We start from the raw sequence: 21,271 nt of genomic DNA on the forward strand, positions 1-21,271 counted from the left end.
AGGGGTTGTTATAAAATTGGATGGGTGGGGTTCTGTGGCCTGCCTTGTGCAGGAGGTCAGACTAGATGATCAGATTGGTCCCTTCTGACCTATGAGTCTATGAGTAGATGTGATATATCTTGATTTTAGTAAGGTTTTTGGTAAAGTCCCAGATAACATTCTCTTAAGCAAATGAGGGAAATATGGTCTAGATGAAATTATTATAAGATAGGTGCAGGGCCGGCGCTACCATTTAGGTGACCTAGGCAATGGCCTAGGGCACCAGAATTTTTTTGGGGGTGCTATTTTGCGGAGGGGGGCGGCACGCGGGTCCGGTGGACCTACCGCAGTCATGCCGGTGGACGGTCCGCTGCTGGAAAGGCTCCGGTGGAGCTGCCGCAGTCATTTCGGCGGACGGTGCGCTGGTCTAAAGGCCCTGCGGCAGGTTCACCAGAGCCTTTAGACCAGTGGACCACCCGCCGGCATCACTGTGGCAGCTCCATCAGAGCCTTTCCAGTGGCGGACCGTCTGCCGGCATGACTACGGTAGGTCCACCGGGGCTGCGGGGGGCAGCGAAATGGCCGTCCGCCTAGGGCGTCAGAAACCCTGGCGCCGCTCCTGGGTAGGTGCAAAACTAGTTGAAAGACCATACTTAAAGAGTCATTATCAATGCTTCACTGTCAAACTGGGAGGTCATATCTAGTGGGTCCCACAGGGTTGACCCTATTCAATATTTTTAGGTTTGACAGAATCAATGTTTGTTATAATTTTGATGGCTAATATACATACTTATTTTAAACATTTAAAAAATATATTTAAATCTTCAGTTTTGCAAAATTATGGATTTTAAGCCTTTTTTTAAAAAAAGATTTAAATTTTCACAGTTGTTACAGGAAATTAACAGAGGAAGTTTAGACAATAATTATTTAATGACCTTAGATATTGAGATTTAAAAAGTTAAAGCTTTATAGCCATTAAAACACAAATCATCAACATCACGTCAGAATATACAAAGTAAATATCCTTAAATCATATTCTAATAAATTCTCAAGCAGCTCTTTTCTTACTTTGCCTACTGGTAAATTTAGAATAGTATGGATGGGAATATTTTTTTCATTGGTTTCTGTGTGTATGGTCAAATTGAAAAAAATCTAAATCTAAATTCTTCCAAACTTAAATACGTTCGTTAATGACTTGGATGATGGAGTGGAGAGTATGCTTATAAAATGTGCAGATAACACCAAGACTGGAGTGGTGGCAAGCATTTTGAAAAACAGGATTAGAATTCAAAATGACCTTGATGAATTAGAGAATTGGTCTGAAGTCAGTAAGAGGAAATTCAATAAAGACAAGTGCAAAGTACTACACAATGCACAGGTAGAAAATGGGGAATAACAGGCTAGCCAGTAATACTATTGGAAATGATCAGGGGGTTACTGTAGATCACAAATTGAATGAATCAACTATGTCATGCAGCTTCAAAAATCCCTACATCGCTCCAGGGTGTTGTATGTAAGTCACGGGAAGTAACTGTCCTGCTCTACTCAGCACTGGTTAGGCCTCAGCTGGAGTACTGTATCCAGTTCTAGGCACCATACTTTAAGAATGATGTGGACAAACTGGAGAGAGTCCAGGGGAGAGCAATAAAAATAAGAAAGGTTTTAAAAACCTGACCTGTGAGAAAAGGTTAAGAAAACTGGGCATGTTTAGTCTTGAGAAAAGAAAACTGAGGGGGGTACTGATAACAATCTTTAAATATGCTAACAGCTGTTGTAAAGAGGACTGTGATCAATTGTTTTCCATGTCCACTGAAGATAGGAAAAGAAAAAAAGGGGCTTAATCTGTAGCAAAGAAGATTTAAGCTAGATATTAGGAAAATCTTTCTAACTATATCTGTAGTTAAGTTTTAGAGTAGCTTTCCAAGGGAGGTTGTGCAATCCCCATGACTGGAAGCTTTTAAGAACATATTGGAGAAATACCTGTCAGGGATGATCTAGGTTTACTTGGTCCTGCCTCAGCACAGGGGACTGGACTTAATGGCCTCTCAATATCCCTCCCAGCCCCACCTTTTTATGATTCTATGCAGACAATTAATTAGATTGTTTTTTAAAAGCCTGTATTGGGTTTCTTTAAAAGCGGTGTTTGCTTCCTTGATAACAACAGAGTTCAACTCAAATTTGTTCAGTCACAATTCAAAGAAAACTATAAGAGCCAATTTGTCCAGGAACTTCACACAATTGACGTTTACAAAGATAAATGTGGAAATGGAGTGGAAAAAAGAACCCCCAAAACCAGAACCCCTAATTGTAATTGTGCAAGAATCTAAAGAACCATCCTCCTGTCCAAAAGTTTCTGGGAACATGAGATACTTTTCTGAGTCAAACTGACACCTGAGTTCATGGACTCCCTGGAGTTCTTCCTTTCTATATTAGTGGATTAAAAAAAAAAATTTTTTTTTGACGTGTACAGGACCCAGATCAGGCCTGTGCACTATTTAAGTCCTTGAGAGGAGGAGGAAATGTGTTTAGAAGCCTCTCCTAAGAGCTCAGAGGATTTAAGTGGCACACAGGCCTTGTGCTGGGCCTCTTCACCCATCTGTCCCTACTACCTGCAAAGGAGATTCAGCTTTAATATTATTATTGTTAATTATCTGTATTGTGGTAGCACCTAGGAGCCCTAGTCATGGACCAGGACCCCATTATGCTAAGTGCTGTATAACACAGAACAAAAAAGTTGGTCCCTGCCACAAACAGCACACTGAATTCTGCTTGCAGATCAAATGAAAATTCAGAGAGGTTACATAGATGTAAATGAAAGCAGAATTTCGTTCGCTGTCTCACAGGGATATGAGATCTTCCAGTGGCAGGCCTGGAAATGTGGGCCAAATTCTGTGGACAGATAACTGCCATTGTGTCTGCTGGCAGAATTGGAAACTAACCCTGATCCTCCTTGGGAGGAAGGAAAGTCAACTTCATCCTGGAGTCAGCACACACAACTCCAGTGAAATCAATAGTTTTGACTCTTAATTCCAGCACTGTGTTTGGCTCAGTGAAGTGTATTATATTCTCAGCCACGTTCTTGTAGCACATTTTATCATGTCAGCAGGGAATGTCTCAATAGAATCTGGTATGAGTTTGTCTGCTTTCTTTATATTTTGGTACAAGAATTATGCTTTAGAGGGAAAAAGAGAGAGATCTTAAACAGAAGCTATACATCTTAGAAGAGGAATATATGAGACAAACTAAGCTATGGAAGTGCGGACTGAATAATTTCAAATCAGAGAGCTAAATCTTCAGATGGTGTAAATTAGCATAGATCTGTTCAAGTCGATCTGTGCCAGTTTACACCAACTAAATATCTGGACGAGAGTTTACTCTGACATCACTGGGGTTGTAAATGAGAGTAGAATTTTGCTGTAAGTATCCTGTTTTTTTCCTTAAGAAAAGAACTAGGGATACTGTAGCACCTTTGAGACTAACATATCTATTTGGGCATAAGCTTTCGTGGGCTAAAACCCACTTCACTGGATGCATGCAGTAGAAAATACAGTAGGAATATATATATATATATATATATATATATATATATATATATATATATTCCTACTGTATTTTCTACTGCATATATATATATGTATATATACACAAACACACACACACAGAGAACATGAAAAAATTGGTGTTTCTTGGATTTCCAGAGTCCGTAAGCCTTATCTATTTTCCCCTTGATGTCAAGTATTTTATTTCAGACCCCACTGATTTATTTATTAATAAATATGAATATGATAGCAATAAATACTTAATATGGTATAGTTCTCTTCATCCTCAATGATTTAACTAGTCTGATCGGCCAATTAAATTAATTACAGTCGCACAACAGTTTGAAGGTTATCCATGTAAACTTCAGCTACCTTACACTCTACCATATTATAACTGTTTGTATACTTTCATCAGTTCTCACAAGACTGATATCTATTGTACTAATTCTAGGAGACATAATTTCCCTCTAACTACTTGTTCATTTCCAGTGTTTAACATGAAGCTTATCTGTTATAAAAAGAATAAATAATGATGAAAATAGTAAATAAAAAGAAAGTTGAGAAATTGACAGCAAAACCCAGAAAAAAAAAATCTCTGAATTGGTTCAGATGGATGAATTAATCCTGATCACCTGTAGATGGTGCTATAGTGTCAAATAAGAAAAAGAAAAAGCTCATCAAGGACAAAGATCAAAACAACTCATTGGACACTGACCCTCCAGAGGAACATTCTGTATCCAAGCAAGCAGTCAGGGCCAACCAGGGTTCATTACAAAGGTTGTACATAAAGTCAGCATTTCCTGTTTCTTGACTAGGCTGGCTTAATAAATTATTATTCCAGCTGATAGAGTTATTGACATATTCTGTATTTGAGCCAAATACCTGGGTGTAGCAATAACTGAAAGGAGTAAATCAGGAGTGAGAATACCAGTGTACATTGAAATGAAATGCATATGATTTCCTTGTTAAATCTTCAAAGTCAGAGAAAGGGGACTTTCAGAATAAGGGACCTTGAAAATAACCAAGCAAATAAATGTGATATTTATTTGTGGAAAGTTTTTTAAAACTCAGAGCCGCAATCACTGCTATTTAGCCTGATGAAAAGTCTTAAAATTCATAGGGCTACGTCCCTGATACCTTCTGGTTTCTGAAGTCAACAGGAGTTTTGTCTGAGTAAACATCTGTTTGAAAGGAAGGGATATATGGTAGTGGAAAACAAAAAACCCAAACCCTCAACTTTGGGAGGTATAGTCAGTTAAAACAACAGCAGAGCAAAAGGAATACAAAGGAGGAACCCTTACTTGAGCAAGCTGAATTTCCACTTTCAGGCCCATCTTCTGTAAAAAAGCAAAGTATAAAATAAAACTTTTACAAATTATTAATATCAAACAAATAAAATAGAAATATGTATGTACATTCTGCATCACAGTCCAGAGATGGATATGCAGCCACAGTGAGGCCTCACTAATTTGTACTATCAACTAAGGGCTTCGTTCTGCAAACACTGAGGTAAAAGACAAAATTCCCATCTACTTAAATGGTGAAGTCGAGCATTAAAAACACCCTGCAAATGACAGATTTTTGTGAATTAGCAAGCAAGGGCCCGATCCTCAGATCACTGAACTCAGTGGCAAAATGCTCCTTGATATTAATGGCGTATGATCAGGCACTAAATGTACAACATGATAATAAAAAAGCATTGTGATGGGGGAAGTAGTACAGTTGATAGATGACAGACAGACCAAATGCATCACAGAATATACTTTCTATACAACACTGAAAATTATAGGTTAGTTTTAAGTTTTAAAATATTGAATAGTAGACTAATAACTGTACTGTGGTAATATTTCTTTGTAAAAACAATGATAGTCTTGCTATATGAGACCTCTGTACAGCTCTCTGCTATTAAATCTTGACTAAGAAGCAGGGGGAGACCTCCGTTTGTGTGTCTGAATTATAAAATTTGTGGACTGGTGAAAAGTAGATAAGTAAGAGTCACCTGTATTGATGACAGAGGTAAACATATTTGTTGAAAAATGTGTTTAATTCAATCAATATTTGGATTACATAAAGCTATGCATTCACTTAAGGTTGTTTGAATACCGAACCTTTATTCTTTCATGAGCTCTGATTAAAAGCCCACGGTCTTTTCTTTGACTTAACTGATCAGATTCATATTGTTTTGTATTAGGAAAAAAGTAACTTGTTTCAAGTAATCTAATAAGAATACTAGTAACAATGTATAGGACCAAATACATCCTTAGTGTAACTCTGGTGAAGACAATTAAGGCACATTGGTGGTGAATATTATCATTACCTGCATATAGGACCAGATCCTGCTAAACACCCATTTATTTCAATAGTGAAGGATTGGACCCATAGTTCTATCCTCCTGAAGGATCCAGAAACATTTTACAAACTATGGTACCATTGAACAGTCTGAACAGACACTCCTAGGCCAGGAGGGAGTTATCTTACAACTCCACCACACCACATTCATTTTTTTTCCAAATTATACCAGATGTATCTTTTCTGAACGGAATCAAAATTACTACTGTCATCTTTTAATACAAATAGCTATTCCACATACAGTGCCTCCTACCAGACACATCATGTTTTATCACTCACATCCCATCACACTTGAGTAAAAAGTATTAGCAACACCCACACTAAATCTGCAGAATACTATACAACATCTCCTTGCAGGTGGGCAATGACCACAGTAAAGAAAAGCAGCTAGGCAAAAATAAAGGATGATGATACCACTACACTTGTAAAACAAATTAAAAATAAACCAGAGAAATGGTGAAATTTCCAACTTTTCCTTGTATGGATTCAATATGGGTCCTGCTATTAGGACACACTCACATCACATAAAAGGGAATAGATTACATATTTCCCATCCTTTGCTTCTCTGATTCTGTGATTCATAGTCCCATAGATTTTCCCCTCCCTGATATTTTAATAGATTTGCACATAAAGCAGCAAAAAGCCCTGGCATATAAATTGCTACTTACGAGTGAGAACATCACTGCTGAGCAGCAACAGCAGCAGCAGCTGCCAGAGCTGCGGAGGGCCCATGGTGAGCACCGGACCCTATTGCTGCTGTCCCCTCAGTTCTTCTCCTTTCTCCCTTCACCTCCTCTACCCAAGTTTCAGGGAGAGAATGAGCCTCTCACTTGGACCTGCATTTATATAGTCTGTTGCAAGCAGCTGAGCCAAATGGTTTAGAAAGTGCAGAGCAAATTGCAAAAGGTCCAAAGGTGAGAGTCCTGGATCCTCTTTGCAATTCTGCAGAAGGCTAAGCCTGGGCTGCGAAGGCCCCAGAATGCAGAAGAAGACTGAACATTTATCTGTGGTAAATGATTGTGCCACTTCAATTGTATTTTTCTTTCTTTAACTGAGTTTTAACAGCAGAAGATAATATTCCAACAAAAATGGGATTTCCTCCTTTTAGCAAGAAATAAAGTAAATCATGTAAATTACTGCTAGGAAAAGCTAGCACTACAGAACTTTGAATTAGTATGGAGGCTGAGAGGCTTGAATGGTACTTATACATGAGAGTAATTAGATTGTGGTATAATTTAGGCATCTTCTCTTTACTTAATGTGAACATGCTGTCACGTGGCCAGAAGAGGCAGAACAATCAATATTACAGATGCCCTTTATAGGGCCAAAATTTGCTTCATACCTTGCTCAAAAGCAGATGCATTTCAGACAGGCTGGTAATATCCAGGCACAACAAGCCATATCAAATGTCGGGATTAGAAAATTCAGTATTCTTGCTGGTTTCAGTTAGCCCAGATTATTAGAGTTCATCTCCTTGTTGGTAACAACAACAAAGAAATGAGAGGTAAGGATAAGAAATGATCATTATTATTCAGAGAACTAAATAAAGGAAATTCAAAACTGTACAGTATTCATGAACATTTAAGTGCATATTAGAGCTGGTCAAAAATCAGAATTTCCATCCCTTAGGGAATTCCAATATTTTGGAAAAAATTCCCAAATCAATATGAAAAGCAATTTTTTTTCAGAGTGGAAAATTCCCCAAAATTCAATTCAGTAATGTGAGAATATTTGATTTTGACATTTCTGACCACAAGGAAAAGTTTTGACATTCCCAAATCAAAATATTTCTTTTTCTTTTGTTGAACCAAATCAAAACATTTATTTTTAGCTTGGGTCAACAGTAATTTGGGTTCCCCTAAACTGCCAGGGTGCCTCATGGGAATTGTAAATCAGGTATCTCACGACTTGACTCTTCTCTGTGGGGTAGGCTCTGTTGCTAGATTAAATATCCCATGCAGGGCCGGTTTTATGACCCGCGGGGCCTGACTGAAAAACTCGGTGGCAGTCCGGGGCTTCGGCAGCACTTCGGTGACGAAGGGTCCGCTTCGGGTTTTCTGCAGCACCAAAGGACCTCCCCACTGCTGAAATGCCGCCAAAGAGCCCCAGGGAGCACCCCCCGCCGCTGAAATGCCACCGAAGACCCCAGGAGCAGGGCCCCCTTAGGCACGGGTGCGGGGGCCTCTTCGGTGCGGGGCCTGATTCCCAGGAATTGGGTGAATTGTTTTAAAGCTGGCCCTGCTCTCATGATATATCGTGTTCACATAACTCACATGATGTACAGTGTCAGTTCAACCGGAAGGTAGGTAGTGCATCATGGCAGATATATTTCAGTCAGGGAGCCCAGCCCTGCCTTGACATCTCTGGGGTAAGGATTTCATCTAAAGGCACTTGGATTGGCAAGCCATTTTGGTCAGACCAGAAATCTCATAAGAACATAAGAACGGCCGTACCGGGTCAGACCAAAGGTCCATCTAGCCCAGTATCTGTCTACCGACAGTGGCCAATGCCAGGTGCCCCAGAGGGAGTGAACCTAACAGGCAATGATCAAGTGATCTCTCTCCTGCCATCCATCTCCATCTTGACAAACAGAGTCTAGGGACACCATTCCTTACCCATCCTGGCTAATAGCCATTTATGGACTTAACCACCATGAATGTATCCAGTTCTCTTTTAAACGCTGTTATAGTCCTAGCCTTCACAACCTCCTCAGGTAAGGAGTTCCATAAGTTGACTGTTCGCTGCATGAAGAAGAACTTCCTTTCATTTGTTTTAAACCTGCTGCCTATTAAGAACAGACCTTCCATGATTTGGGTTGAAAACACCACAAGAACATCATTTCTTACATACTTCTGTTTCCATTGCTGACCTTGTCTAGTACCCCTCAGATCCATCCAAGTATTGGAGAAAAGCATTTTTGTTTTCCAAAGAGCCCATTGTGACCATTGCTGCCCCAAAACACAGAATGGCCTGTTGCACTCTTTTTACTTCGAAATGTGACTGTACCGGAAAAACAACTATATGTGTTCTGTGCATTCAGTCCTGTCTGCCTTTAATGACGCATATAGATCTTTATTACTTTTTAGTCCACTTAGCACTGCACAGCTCTGAAAGAGTGAGAACTCTCTGGATTGCCGACCATTAACAGGATTGTTAATAAATTCTACTGTATAACCTCATTTTCTTCACTGAGGATTCCAGTTGTAAATCAGAGCAGATTGTTTAGACAATGGGTTGGATCAGTATAAATGAGGGCCAAATTTGCCCTCAATATCCCGCCTCAAACCAGCATGTATGTGACACACTTGCATTATTATTAACAGTGGTAGTAGAATTACCAGAGCACCTAGGAGTCCTAGTCATGGGCCAGGATCCCACTGTAACCTCACAACAATATATGCTACAAAATGCTACAACACTACATTGAATCCCTGTCTCCTAAGACCTAGACCAGTGTCCTAATGACTGGCCTATCCTCCCTTGCCATCATGCTCATATAACGTTCCTGGGGCATATAGCTTACAGGGAACAGTAATATCAGGAAAGGATTGCAGGTTTTAGATACCTTTTAATGTAATGTAACCATTAGAAACAAGAAGGAGGATCTAGCACCATGTAACCAGCCAGAGATCAAGACTACAGTTGGGGAACATCTGCATTAAAATATTTTACACTCTTGGTTCAGCTGTTGTTGTTTTTTATCTTAGATAAGAGGCAGAGAGACTTTTTTTTGATAAGTTATTGATGAAATATATGGAAGAGAAGAAGAAAACTATTATCTTCTACGTGGCATTACCAGAAATGATAGTCATAATGAAAGAAACATTAAGAGATAGACAGCAGATTTCAATGCTAGGTGGAGACTGAACTTTAAACAAAATATAGAACAGATCATAAATTCCTGTAGCTTTTGTCATTACTGGATGATGAAGTGCTACCTACTATGCTTGACTCTTTGAGGAATCAGGGAGCAGGTAGTTATATAATGCCTGCATCTGTCATTTTCACTCCATGCATATGAAGAAGTGGTTTTTCACCCATGAAAGCTTATGCCCAAATAAATCTGTTAGTCTTTAAGGTGCCATTGGACCCCTTGTTGGTTTTGTGAATACAAACTAACACATCTATCCCCTGATACTTGACACCAGGGAGTTAAGGTTAGTAGTAATGATATCAATAATCTTTCACTTATAGGTTGCCTTTTTACAAGCAACCTTAGTGAGTATTAGTCTCAATTCAGTTCCTAGAGGACAGAAATTGACAGCATAAAAAAAATTACTGTAACTAGCACTACTTTGCATTCCCACCAGAGGCCAAGGATCAAAGGGCCATGGGAAGTGAACTGTCCTTTCACTCCTAGAGAGGTCCCTAGCTAAACTGAGGACTTAGGCCCTGATTCAACAAGGTTGTTGACTTTAGGCTTGTGAATAGTTTTACTGAATCATGGGACTTGCTCCTGGGCTTAAAGTTACTCATGTGCTTAAGTATTTTGCTGATTCAGTAATCCAGTTTATTTAACCAGAATTACAAATCATATGACTTTTAAAAAATATTTAAAGAAGGACAAGCATCCTAGAAATTAGTGTCAATCAAAAGTTCTTGAAAAAGCCTAGGGACGTCATAGATTACCTGTCTAAAACAGGCTGCATACAGCCAAGCAGTGTTTTTACTGTCAAGTCATTAGAATGTAATAAATCATTAAATTATATTAATTATATCCAGCCTTTATATACAGCATAACACTCCACATCAGGAAACTGCAGCATTTTGTAGCATGTAGTATGCATGTGAATAAAGGGAGAGGCACCAATAACATACATTTTCATTCTGGTAGCTCATCTAAAATGTGCCACAACTTTATTAGCGATTCCTTGATAATAGTTTACTGCAGGAGATGTCTTTTCATATGGCATTAATAATAATGTTTCAGTGATAAACAATAGAAAGCGACTGAAGAATTCACTCTGTCGAAGTGACTTTATTTGTAAGGCCAGTACACTCTCTTCCTTCAAATCCTTCCTAACGACCCCTTTCTATTGTGATGCCTACAAAAGATTATCCAACCAATGATGGCTATGTTGAGAAAGAGATTTTTCTTTGCAGGTATTTTTTAAAATAATGTTCAGTTGATTTTGAACCATCAAGTTGTGAAATAGAGCTGCTTGATTTAGTTTTTTTACCACTGTCTTCCCTTCTCTCAGTTGGATACTGATCCAACAACTTTTAAAGTCAGTTGAACTTTCACTGATTCACAGATTTTAAGGGCAGAAGAAACCATTGTGCTCATCTAGCCTGATCTCCTGCTTGAGGCAGAGGCAGGCCATAGAATCTCACCCAGTAATTCCCACATCAAGCCCACTTCTTGTAGTTTAGCTATAAAACATCTTGTAGAAAGACACTGGCTTGATTTAAAGATTTCAAGTGAGGGAGAGGCCATCACATCCCTTGATAATTTGTTCCAATGGCTTACTGCTCTCACAGTTAAAAATTTGCATTCTGTGTCTAGTCTGACTTTGTCTAGATTCACCTTTAAACCTCTGGATCTAGTTATGTCTTTTTCTACTAAGGAATCATCTGGTATCAGAAATCTTTGTCCTATGTATGTTCTTATAGACCAGAAACAAATAATCTCTTAACCTTATATTTGATAAACTAAAAACATTGAGCTGCTGAAATCTCTCACTAGAAGGCATGTTTTCCAGACCTCAAATAATTCTTGTACCTCTTTTCTGAACCATTTCTAATTTTTCAACCTCCTTTCTGAAGCGTGGACGGACACAACATTCCTGTAACAGTATCACTGACACTATATACAGAGGTAACAGCACTTCCCTACTCCGATTCAGTATTCCCCTGCTTATACATCTGAGCAGCAGTGCTAACCCCCTTAGCTACAACCTCGCAATGGGAGCTCATGTTCAGCTGGTTATCCACCATACCCCCCAAATCCTTTTTTAGGGTCAGTGCTTTTCCGAATGCTATCTCCTATCCTGAAAGTGTGGACTTCATTCTTTGCTCCTAGATGTATGACCTTGCTTTTGGCTGTATTAAAATACTTATTATTCAGCTGAACTTAGCTTATCTGGCAGTGCTGCCTAATGGACAGGACACGGGACTCAGGAAACTGGTTTTATTGCTGGCTCGGTCACTAGCTTGCTGGGTGACCTTGGGCAAGTAATTTCACTACTCTGTGCCTCAGTTTCCCCATCTGTAAAATGGAGTTATTGGTACTGACCTTCTTGGTAAAGTGCTTTGAGATCCTACTGAGGAAAAGTGCTAATAATTTTTATGATTGATTATCATTATTATATTATTATTATTAACATGTAATTCAGATTATTTTGTATAACTGACCTATCCTTAGCATTATTTACTACTCTACCAATTGACTTCACTGAGTGTTAGATCAAGTGCCTATTGCTTGCTAAACACTTTTGTTGTGTCTTGTTTTGAATTAGACTCTAACCTCGTGCGGGCTGGGGCTGACCTTTTTTGACTGCCAAAGTAACACAATAAAAAGATGGCCTGTCCCTTTAAGGGCTAGGAGGCCTGGAGCTAATCAGCCCTGTCCCATCAGCCCCAGATGCACTATAATTTATTAGCTGCTTCCCAGCCTGAGTCGGGGGGCAGCTGATGCCTAATGGGCCCTATAAAAGGGCTGAGAGAGCTCAGTGTGGGGGAAACACTGTGGAGGAAGCAAGGGGGTAGGGGGAGTGTTTTATGGATCTCTGAAGCAGAGTCTGTAAGTACTTCAAGGAAGTAGCCTGAGAGTCAGGGCTCAATCCCAGAATATAGAAGATGGAAAGGTAGCCCAGAGGGGCTGAGTCAGTGGGAGGGACTCCCAGGGAGTAAATGTGAGAGTTAGGGCTGTAGGGATTTAAAGGTAGCCCAGAGATATTAGGGCATGAAGCTGCAGCAAAGTACTTGAGGATGAGGGGGAATTATTCATAAACCCAAATGTGTAAAAATTGAATTGTATCAGAGTTTTATAGGGTACTTCATGGAAAGTGAAGAATTTCATTGCACCCAGCATCTCATTATGGAACTGTATTTCATCATTAAAATAACTCTGGTAATTAATTGCCAAAAACCTCAATGGTTATATTGTGAACCACCAATATAATTTGCATATTCTGCTTTTGACTTTACAAGATACTATATGCTATAAAAGAATAAAAAAATCATGCATCTATGCAACTATCAATACTGTCTTATGAGAGGCTGTTTGGGGCTACATAGTAAATAGTGAATAATCAATCTAAGGTAGAGTGTTGTTGCATATATTTCTTATGCACAGCCTCCTGGAAATAAAATATGTGATTACATGAGTAGCAAGATGCCAAAGACTCAGAAGTTCTTTGTTGTTTGTTATTTTTAAGGTTGAAAAATCACATTTTGGACTTCAGAGAGGAAAAACCAATAGTGCCACTTTTCAGTCTGTGTGGATTATCAGTTATTTGTGTTTTGTTAGTGAAGTCTATACATCAAGTGTAGTAAAGTGGTCTTGCTAGGGATAACTGGGTTATTCAGATTATTATGGGATGGAGCCATGCCCACCTATCCCTTATATGCTTCATAGTTAGTAGTAATTCCCTATCCCTCACTCTATTGTGGTGCAGCTAAACAAAATGGCAAGTTCCCAGCCTGAAATCCTATAAGTAAATTTATTTTTGTTGCAGTGAGCAATCCCTTACAAAATCATGGCTCATACTGGATAGTTCCTCAGCTTCATAAACCTGGGGTTCATCTTTGATTCCTCCCTCGTCTTCCTTTGCTTCCTTCATCTAGGCTATTACCAAGTCTTGTTGTGTCTTTCTTTATCATATTCCAAAAATCCAACCATTCTTTTCTGTCTCAATGGGCAAAATATATGCCCTGGCTCTGGTCACCCTCTAAAGTAATTAGTAAAATCTTTTCTGTAGTCTTTCCAAATCCCATACTACAGGGATGAGCAACTGGCAGCCTGAAGGCCACATCTGACCATTCAGATCATTTTATTACTCACCACAGCCTAGCATGGGGGCAAGCAGCCTGGTAGTTCTAAGGCCTAGAAGGGGATGCGGGAGAGCCCGCCTGGGGTGTGTGTGTGTGTGTCATGTGATGCTGTGGCAAGAGCCAACAGGATGGAGTAGGAATCTGGGCCCAGCCCTGGAGGATGGGAACCACCTCCAGAGTGAGGGCAGGGCAGGTTCCTTCTCCAACCGCTCCCCCCCCCCCCGGGGCCTCCCACCTCCTGGGACCTTCCCCATATCATACCATCTATGGTCAGGATTTGACCTCCCTCCCCCATGTTACAGCCCCTGGCCTGCCAGAGGGTTGTAATGGATGTTGTGGCCCTCTATTACCTTACAGTTGCTTTTCTCTGCCATCTGCTATGGGTCAAAGGAAATCTGTAGTTCTAAATTTATCTGAGGCCATGGACCATAATACAATTGGATTTGTCCTTCTCCACAGAATGAGTTTGATCCCTTGCATTAGACAAATTGAGTTAGCCCACTGAAACTAATTTGGATAAAGAAGCAGCCGGGGTGAAAGTAAGATAGAAGACTTACCGGTACGGGGGCCCAACTGGAAGGGGCGTGGCCTCAGGCAGAAGGGGAGGGCCTGGGGTCAGCTCCTCCAGCCAGCCCATCCACACTGCCTGGCCCATGCCAACAAGGGTCCAACAGCAATTTAAAAGGCCCTGGGGCTCCAGCCACTGCTGCGGTAGCAGTGGGGGTGGCTGGGAGCTCGGCCCTTTTAAATCCCCGGTCTCTGGGTCAGCTACCCCTTTTACACACACACACCGCCCCTCCTTTGGTGGCCCTGCCAGTAGGGTCCCTACCTGCCAGGCTGCTGACGGGGGTGGGCTGAGGAGAGGGAGTTTGGCGTGGTGGGGGGCAAAAGGGACAGTGATGTTAAAGCACTGCCGCTGCGTACGGCCCGGTACTGGCAGCCATTTCTTACTGGTATGCCATAGCATCCCCTACCTACTTTCATCCCTGGAAGCAGCAGTCATCTAATTAGAATGAACCAACTCTCTATGTAATTTGAATACATTTGGAAAAAAGCAGCATCTGAAATCAACACAGGTAGCTACAAAAATTTTATGGATGAAACGATAATGCAATTGGTTTGTGGACTACTGTCCTTCAGGATCTCACTCAGCATGAGAGATCCCTTTATTCAGAAAAATAAGATTGGTATCTCACTTGGAAATCACTTCTGGAGTTGTACTGTGAGCATATGGCATCTGGAATGGCCATGTCTTTATTTGTCCACCACCACAAACTCACGTCCATTTCTGGATACACACTTCCCCACAAGCCCAGGTGTTTCCAAATTTGAGGTTTAGGTTCAGACCCATTTCTGATATTAGTTTGTTTTAGCTGATGTTGGAAAATCCACACTATTCTTGCAAAGACACACTCCTTTGTATAGTCAGATAGAATGATGGCGAAAACAAACTTGCTGTCGTTTACCCACTTTGCATGTGTGTGTGATGACATCATGTAGAGCTAGATTGTCAAAACAGCTCAGATCCAGTTTAGAAATCAAAATATATATAACCGTACTCAGAGAGTAGTTGTTAATGGCTCCCAATCCTGCTGGAAAGGTATAACAAGTGGGGTTCCGCAGGGGTCTGTTTTGGGACCGGTTCTGTTCAATATCTTCATCAACGATTTAGATGTTGGCATAGAAAGTACGCTTATTAAGTTTGCGGACGATACCAAACTGGGAGGGATTGCAACTGCTTTGGAGGACAGGGTCAAAATTCAAAATGATCTGGACAAATTGGAGAAATGGTCTGAGGTAAACAGGATGAAGTTCAATAAAGATAAATGCAAAGTGCTCCATCTAGGAAGGAACAATCAGTTTCACACATACAGAATGGGAAGAGACTGTCTAGGAAGGAGTATGGCAGAAAGACATCTAGGGGTCATAGTAGACCACAAGCTTAATATGAGTCAACAGTGTGATACTGTTGCAAAAAAAGCAAACGTGATTCTGGGATGCATTAACAGGTGTGTTGTAAACAAGACACGAGAAGTCATTCTTCCGCTTTACTCTGCGCTGGTTAGGCCTCAACTGGAGTATTGTGTCCAGTTCTGGGCACCGCATTTCAAGAAAGATGTGGAGAAATTGGAGAGGGTCCAGAGAAGAGCAACAAGAATGATTAAAGGTCTTGAGAACATGACCTATGAAGGAAGGCTGAAGGAATTGGGTGTGTTTAGTTTGGAAAAGAGAAGACTGAGAGGGGACATGATAGCAGTTTTCAGGTATCTAAAAGGGTGTCATCAGGAGGAGGGAGAAAACTTGTTCACCTTAGCCTCCAATGATAGAACAAGAAGCAATGGGCTTAAACTGCAGCAAGGGAGATTTAGGTTGGACATTAGGAAAAAGTTCCTAACTGTCAGGGTAGTTAAACACTGGAATAGATTGCCTAGGGAAGTTGTGGAATCTCCATCTCTGGAGATATTTAAGAGTAGGTTAGATAAATATCTATTAGGGTTGGTCTAGACAGTATTTGGTTCTGCCATGAGGGCAGGGGACTGGACTCGATGACCTCTCGAGGTCCCTTCCAGTCCTAGAGTCTATGAGTCTATATGCCCTGATTTTTCACAATGGAGCTGAGCTATTTTGAAAATCTGGCTTAAATTTTGGATGCTTAGAAAATCAGGCTCGGAAGTCTTTTGAAAATCTGATCCTTAGAGTCTGACCTACAAAGATCATAGAGACCTAACCTTATTGCCAGAAAAGCCAGAACTCCATTAACTCAAGAGGTAGATACAATTGTTTTTGAGCTGAAGAAGCAGCATTCTAGTTCATATTATGATGGGGTGTGGATGATTTTTATACATCAGTCTGTCTACAGCACAGTGATTTGTTACAATGGTCTTTCTTCATCTGAACTAACTTTTTAAATTAAGATAAGCCATAAGCAACATAATTAGAGTTTTCTTTTGATAACAGCTAGGGCTGTCAGGAGGGAGAACATTCTGTTGTTCAAATGTTATTAGTAACAAGAACAAACCTTCCATCAGCTCATCCTTTTTCAGTTATTTGAAAACAGGTATACTAAAGGTAAACAGAGCACCAACATATTTATTTAGTAGGAAAGAGCCAAATCTTTCAGAATTATGTTGATTCAGTCATTCCAAATTTGAAGAATAAATGGATTATTGTGTAACATAAAACTTATCTTGCCTTGTTGAAAAACACTGTTATTTTTAGAGAAATATGAACACTGAGACAGATTCTCTGCTGGAGTGAACTGATGGGGCTATGCTTGTGAGGATCAAGCCTGATACTTTTTTCTTGATAACAATATCAACAAGTCTTAGATTTATGGAGCCAGTTTCTTAGCTCTTTAACTGTGCCCATAAAATTTGCAAGGTTATCCATTTTTTCACTTGCAAAATCTCATATTTGCATAGCAAATAGAAAATTGTGTTTCTAAATTCTGTTTTTTCCTCCATCGCTAGCCCCTGTTCACTTTCTAAACTGTCTCGCTGTCTGTTCTCATCCAGTTCATTGGGCTCAGCTACCATCTCTCCCAAATTTACCTCTTCACACTAGAACTTTCACCACCCACCCTTTGTCTCATCTTCCCCAGTCTGTCTAGTGTCTCCTTTTGCACGTTTTGCTGGTACATTTATCAAAGCTTTTCATCTTTCAACTCATGCCCTCTCCTCTTCTCCCTACTGCCTTTCTCTACTATAGCACAATGCTATAGACCTCCTTGTCAACGAGGCTTACAAGTTTGGTGTCACTTTTGACTCCTCCCTTACCTTCTCATCCAATATCTAAGATCTTGCTAAATCCTGCATAGGTGCCACAGTACTGTAGTCTCCTCCTCCTGTTCATTTGTATTTTACCAGTTCCATCCTATCCAGACTTCCATTGCTTGGGGCGTTTTCCACTCCAGCTGCTCTCACCAGAGCACCTGCCTCCTGTAAATGGTTTCGTATTCTGCATTAAGTACAAGATAATTGTACTTGCCTTCAGAGTGCTTCAGAATTCTGCTCTCCATGGAGCTCTCCTCCCAACTGCAACCCCACTCCTGCAATCTGGTGTGATGAGAGCATAACACCAGCACAGCGGCTTCTTCAGGGTTTTAGACTGAATGCAGGGACTCCTAGGCTAAGACCATCCTTGCTGTTGGTAAATGGCACACAGCCCAGGCAAGGTGAGTATGGCTTACTCATTGCTGGATAGGGCTGTGGGGGTCATGGATGAGGTAGAAATGGAGGCTTTTATCCATGTGAAAAACTTTTATGTGCTTAAAGTTTTACACACAGAAAATTGTTAAGTGTTTTATGTTTTTAAATGTGGGTCTAACTGTTTGCTTTCCATTACTCGCCCTCATAACTTCCTTGGTCCCCTTGTACTATTCCTGACTCTGGACCAAGGGCACTCAGTGGAACTCAGAGCATGGGGAAAGTGCAAAAGCAACTTTAAACCACCTTTGCACTTCCTCAATCCTAGGTCCAACCTGCACTGGGCCACTTCCTTTATTTCAGATTAAGCAGAGCATCAAAGAGAATAAATATGGAGGGCCAGGTATTCCCCTGCTTTAGGACAACTTTGTGCTGCTCTACCAGCACAGAGCTGCTTTAAAACCACTTACACTAGCCACAGAAGGATCTTCCCTATGCAAGGGGATGCTAGAAGGAATAGATCTGGCACAGCGCTCCTTTGCCAGTGCCTGCTCTGAATCTCTCTAGACAAAGCTGTGAAGAACTTCACAGAGACCTGATACAGCAAAGTGTATGGACAGCACAGTAGCAGATTAAATTCACTGGTGACACAGCAAGGATATGCAAATTGGAAGGAATAATCTGAATTTCTCATACATTTTACTGGGTTCTAAATTAACTATAAAAACTCAGTAAACATACATGCTTATAACTGTGTCTGAACAGTTCAGTGAAGACCTCTGTTTAGTGTGCAGTGTGATGGAAGATAACACAGATGATACTATAATGGCATTATATTAATAAAAAAACAATTATATAGAATCATAGAATATTAGAGTTGGAAGAGACCTTAGGAGGTCACCTAGTCCAATCCCCTGCTCAAAACAGGACCAACACCAACTAAATCATCCAAGCCAAGGCTTTGTCAAGCCAGGCCTTAAAAACCTCTAAGGATGGAGATTCCACCACCTCCCTAGGTAACCCATTCCAGTGCTTCACCACCCTCCTAATGAAGTATTGTTTCCTAATATCCAATCTAGACCTCCCCACTGCAACTTGAGACCATTGCTCCTTGTTTTGTCATCTGCCACCACTGAGAACAGCATAGTTCTATCCTCTTTGGATGTCACCATCTGGGATACCACATTCAGTTCCTGTTATCCTGTCTCAAAACAAACATTGCAGAAATAAAGGGGGTTGAGAGACAAGCAATAAAAATAGTCAGAGGCATGGAAAAACATCCAGTCAAGAGAGACGAACAAGATTAAGTCTATTTGTGTTAGAAAGAAATCAAAGAGGAGGGTGCAGGATAAAGGCACACACAACAATTAATAATATAGAGAAAACATCAGGCACTTCTATTCACCTTTTCTCACATTATGAAAATGAGAGACCATTCAATGAAACTGAAAGTTGGCAGTGAATTTGAAACTGAAAAAATGAAACATGATGCCCAGCTGGCCTCTTGAACTAGTTGCCACAAGATATTATTGAGGCCAAGAGAATAACAGAACTTAAAAAAAAAAAAAGGGACTGGACGTTTACTAGGATAATGAGGATATCCAATGTTTGGAAAAATCTATATTTTCATGACTAGGAGACAAATGGAGATGAGGAAGGTTTTTCTATAATGCCCTTCTTAAGGGCTTCTTGCATCCTTCTCTGAAGCGTCTGGCATTGCCCACTGTTAGAGACAGAATACTGGTTAGAGGAACTCTGTTCCTGCATGGTAATTTTCATGTTCATGTAATTCTAATTTTTTTCTTTGAATTCATAAGACATGGTTCTAAGAGCGTTTGAGTTTATTTCTATTGGGGAAAAAAAACCAGCACTTCTCTACTTCTCATATACTTATTTTTTAGTGACTTAAGTGGAATTACATATGATTTATCTGAGAGTGAGAACAGAGACAGGTTCTTGACATGCGAGAAGGAAACATTTGATAGTTATAGAAGGAGAACTCGATACTTTTCCAATGGGATAGAAAATTAAGCTTGGAATGGGAGGTCAGCTTACAGATGCAGTAGTTAACATTTCAGTTATTCATTTTGATGTGTGTATTTTTCAGGAGTTAGTATTAAGATGAATATTGAACTCTAATTGTTTAAGACTTAAGATCTGAAAGTAGCTGTTGACTTTTTCTGATGAATAAACTCTTTGGTAAGGAATTATTTTGGAATAGGGTAAGAAATAGGCTTAATGTTTTCTTCATATTAGCGTTGCAGTTTTTGGCAAAATGGTACTACTATGCAGTGAATTAATTAGGAGATTGCTGAAAACGTAGGGTGATTATTCCTTTGTTTTCAGCTGTACGATAGATCCATGGATTCTTTACACAAGGATCTTTCTGTTTGACTAGTTTCTAGTTTACATTTATACCTAATGTCAAACATTAACCTGAAAGGTGAAACCCCTTATTGCAACATCATATAATAGTTTCTCAGAAAAGTTGTGGTTGTTTTTATAATATTACCCCAAAAGATCTGAGGAATGCTGTATCTCAAATTAGAATTGTATCTAATTTCAAAGGCTAAACAGCTAAATAATGCAGAATAACAGATTGTTCAACTAATAAGATACATAAATATTTAGATCCGCCCTGCACCCATTTATCAGTAGTAGATGCACCATTGTTCCAGGCAATGGACAAACACACAAGAAGATATAGGAGTAGGCTTTCAAAGACACAAACAAGAGTTAGGTTTCTAAATGCCATTTATGCCTTTGAAAATCTACTCCACAGTCTCTGCTCGAAATCTAATTTGATATATGAGGCTACCAGTGCATGTAAGATCTTACACAAATAGAACTCCCACTGACTTCAGTGGAAGCTTTACCTGAGCAATTGTTGCAGAATGTAACCATCATACTTTATTTTCACTTGGGTTACTAATCCAAGGGTGTTTTCCATTATATAAAAATAAATGTACTTTGAGTCCTGCAATAATTGTCTGATTAAGATAATTATGATACCGCAGCTAACAAACATTGATGTCAGCTGTAATAACTGGGCATGTTCCTTCTTTGGATATAAATTGAGAACCCCTCTTTTAAAATCTGTAAAGCCTACTTCTGGCATGTTCGAGGAAATTGGCATCATCTCACTCCAAACAGGAAAACATACACTTTATGATACAAAGGAATGCCAATATATCACTAATATTTGTAGCATGAGGAGTGGACTAGACAAAGAGAATCAGGAGCAACCAAATTTGGTGTGACATTT

General features: G+C 40.0%; 1 protein-coding gene across 1 annotated transcript in view; it reads right to left on the minus strand.

Annotated features, from left to right (window-relative positions):
• The window catches only part of APOB (apolipoprotein B), a 67,617-nt gene extending 53,967 nt beyond the window's left edge, over positions 1–13,650 (minus strand). The window contains exon 1 of the mRNA XM_050951650.1: positions 13,578–13,650. Within this exon, the coding sequence (XP_050807607.1) occupies positions 13,578–13,650 (73 nt within the window). The remainder of the gene's footprint in view (positions 1–13,577) is intronic.
• Between the last annotated feature and the right edge of the window lie 7,621 nt (positions 13,651–21,271).

Source organism: Gopherus flavomarginatus, chromosome 4, assembly GCF_025201925.1.
Source record: "Gopherus flavomarginatus isolate rGopFla2 chromosome 4, rGopFla2.mat.asm, whole genome shotgun sequence".
In the NCBI taxonomy this organism is placed as follows: domain Eukaryota; kingdom Metazoa; phylum Chordata; order Testudines; family Testudinidae; genus Gopherus; species Gopherus flavomarginatus.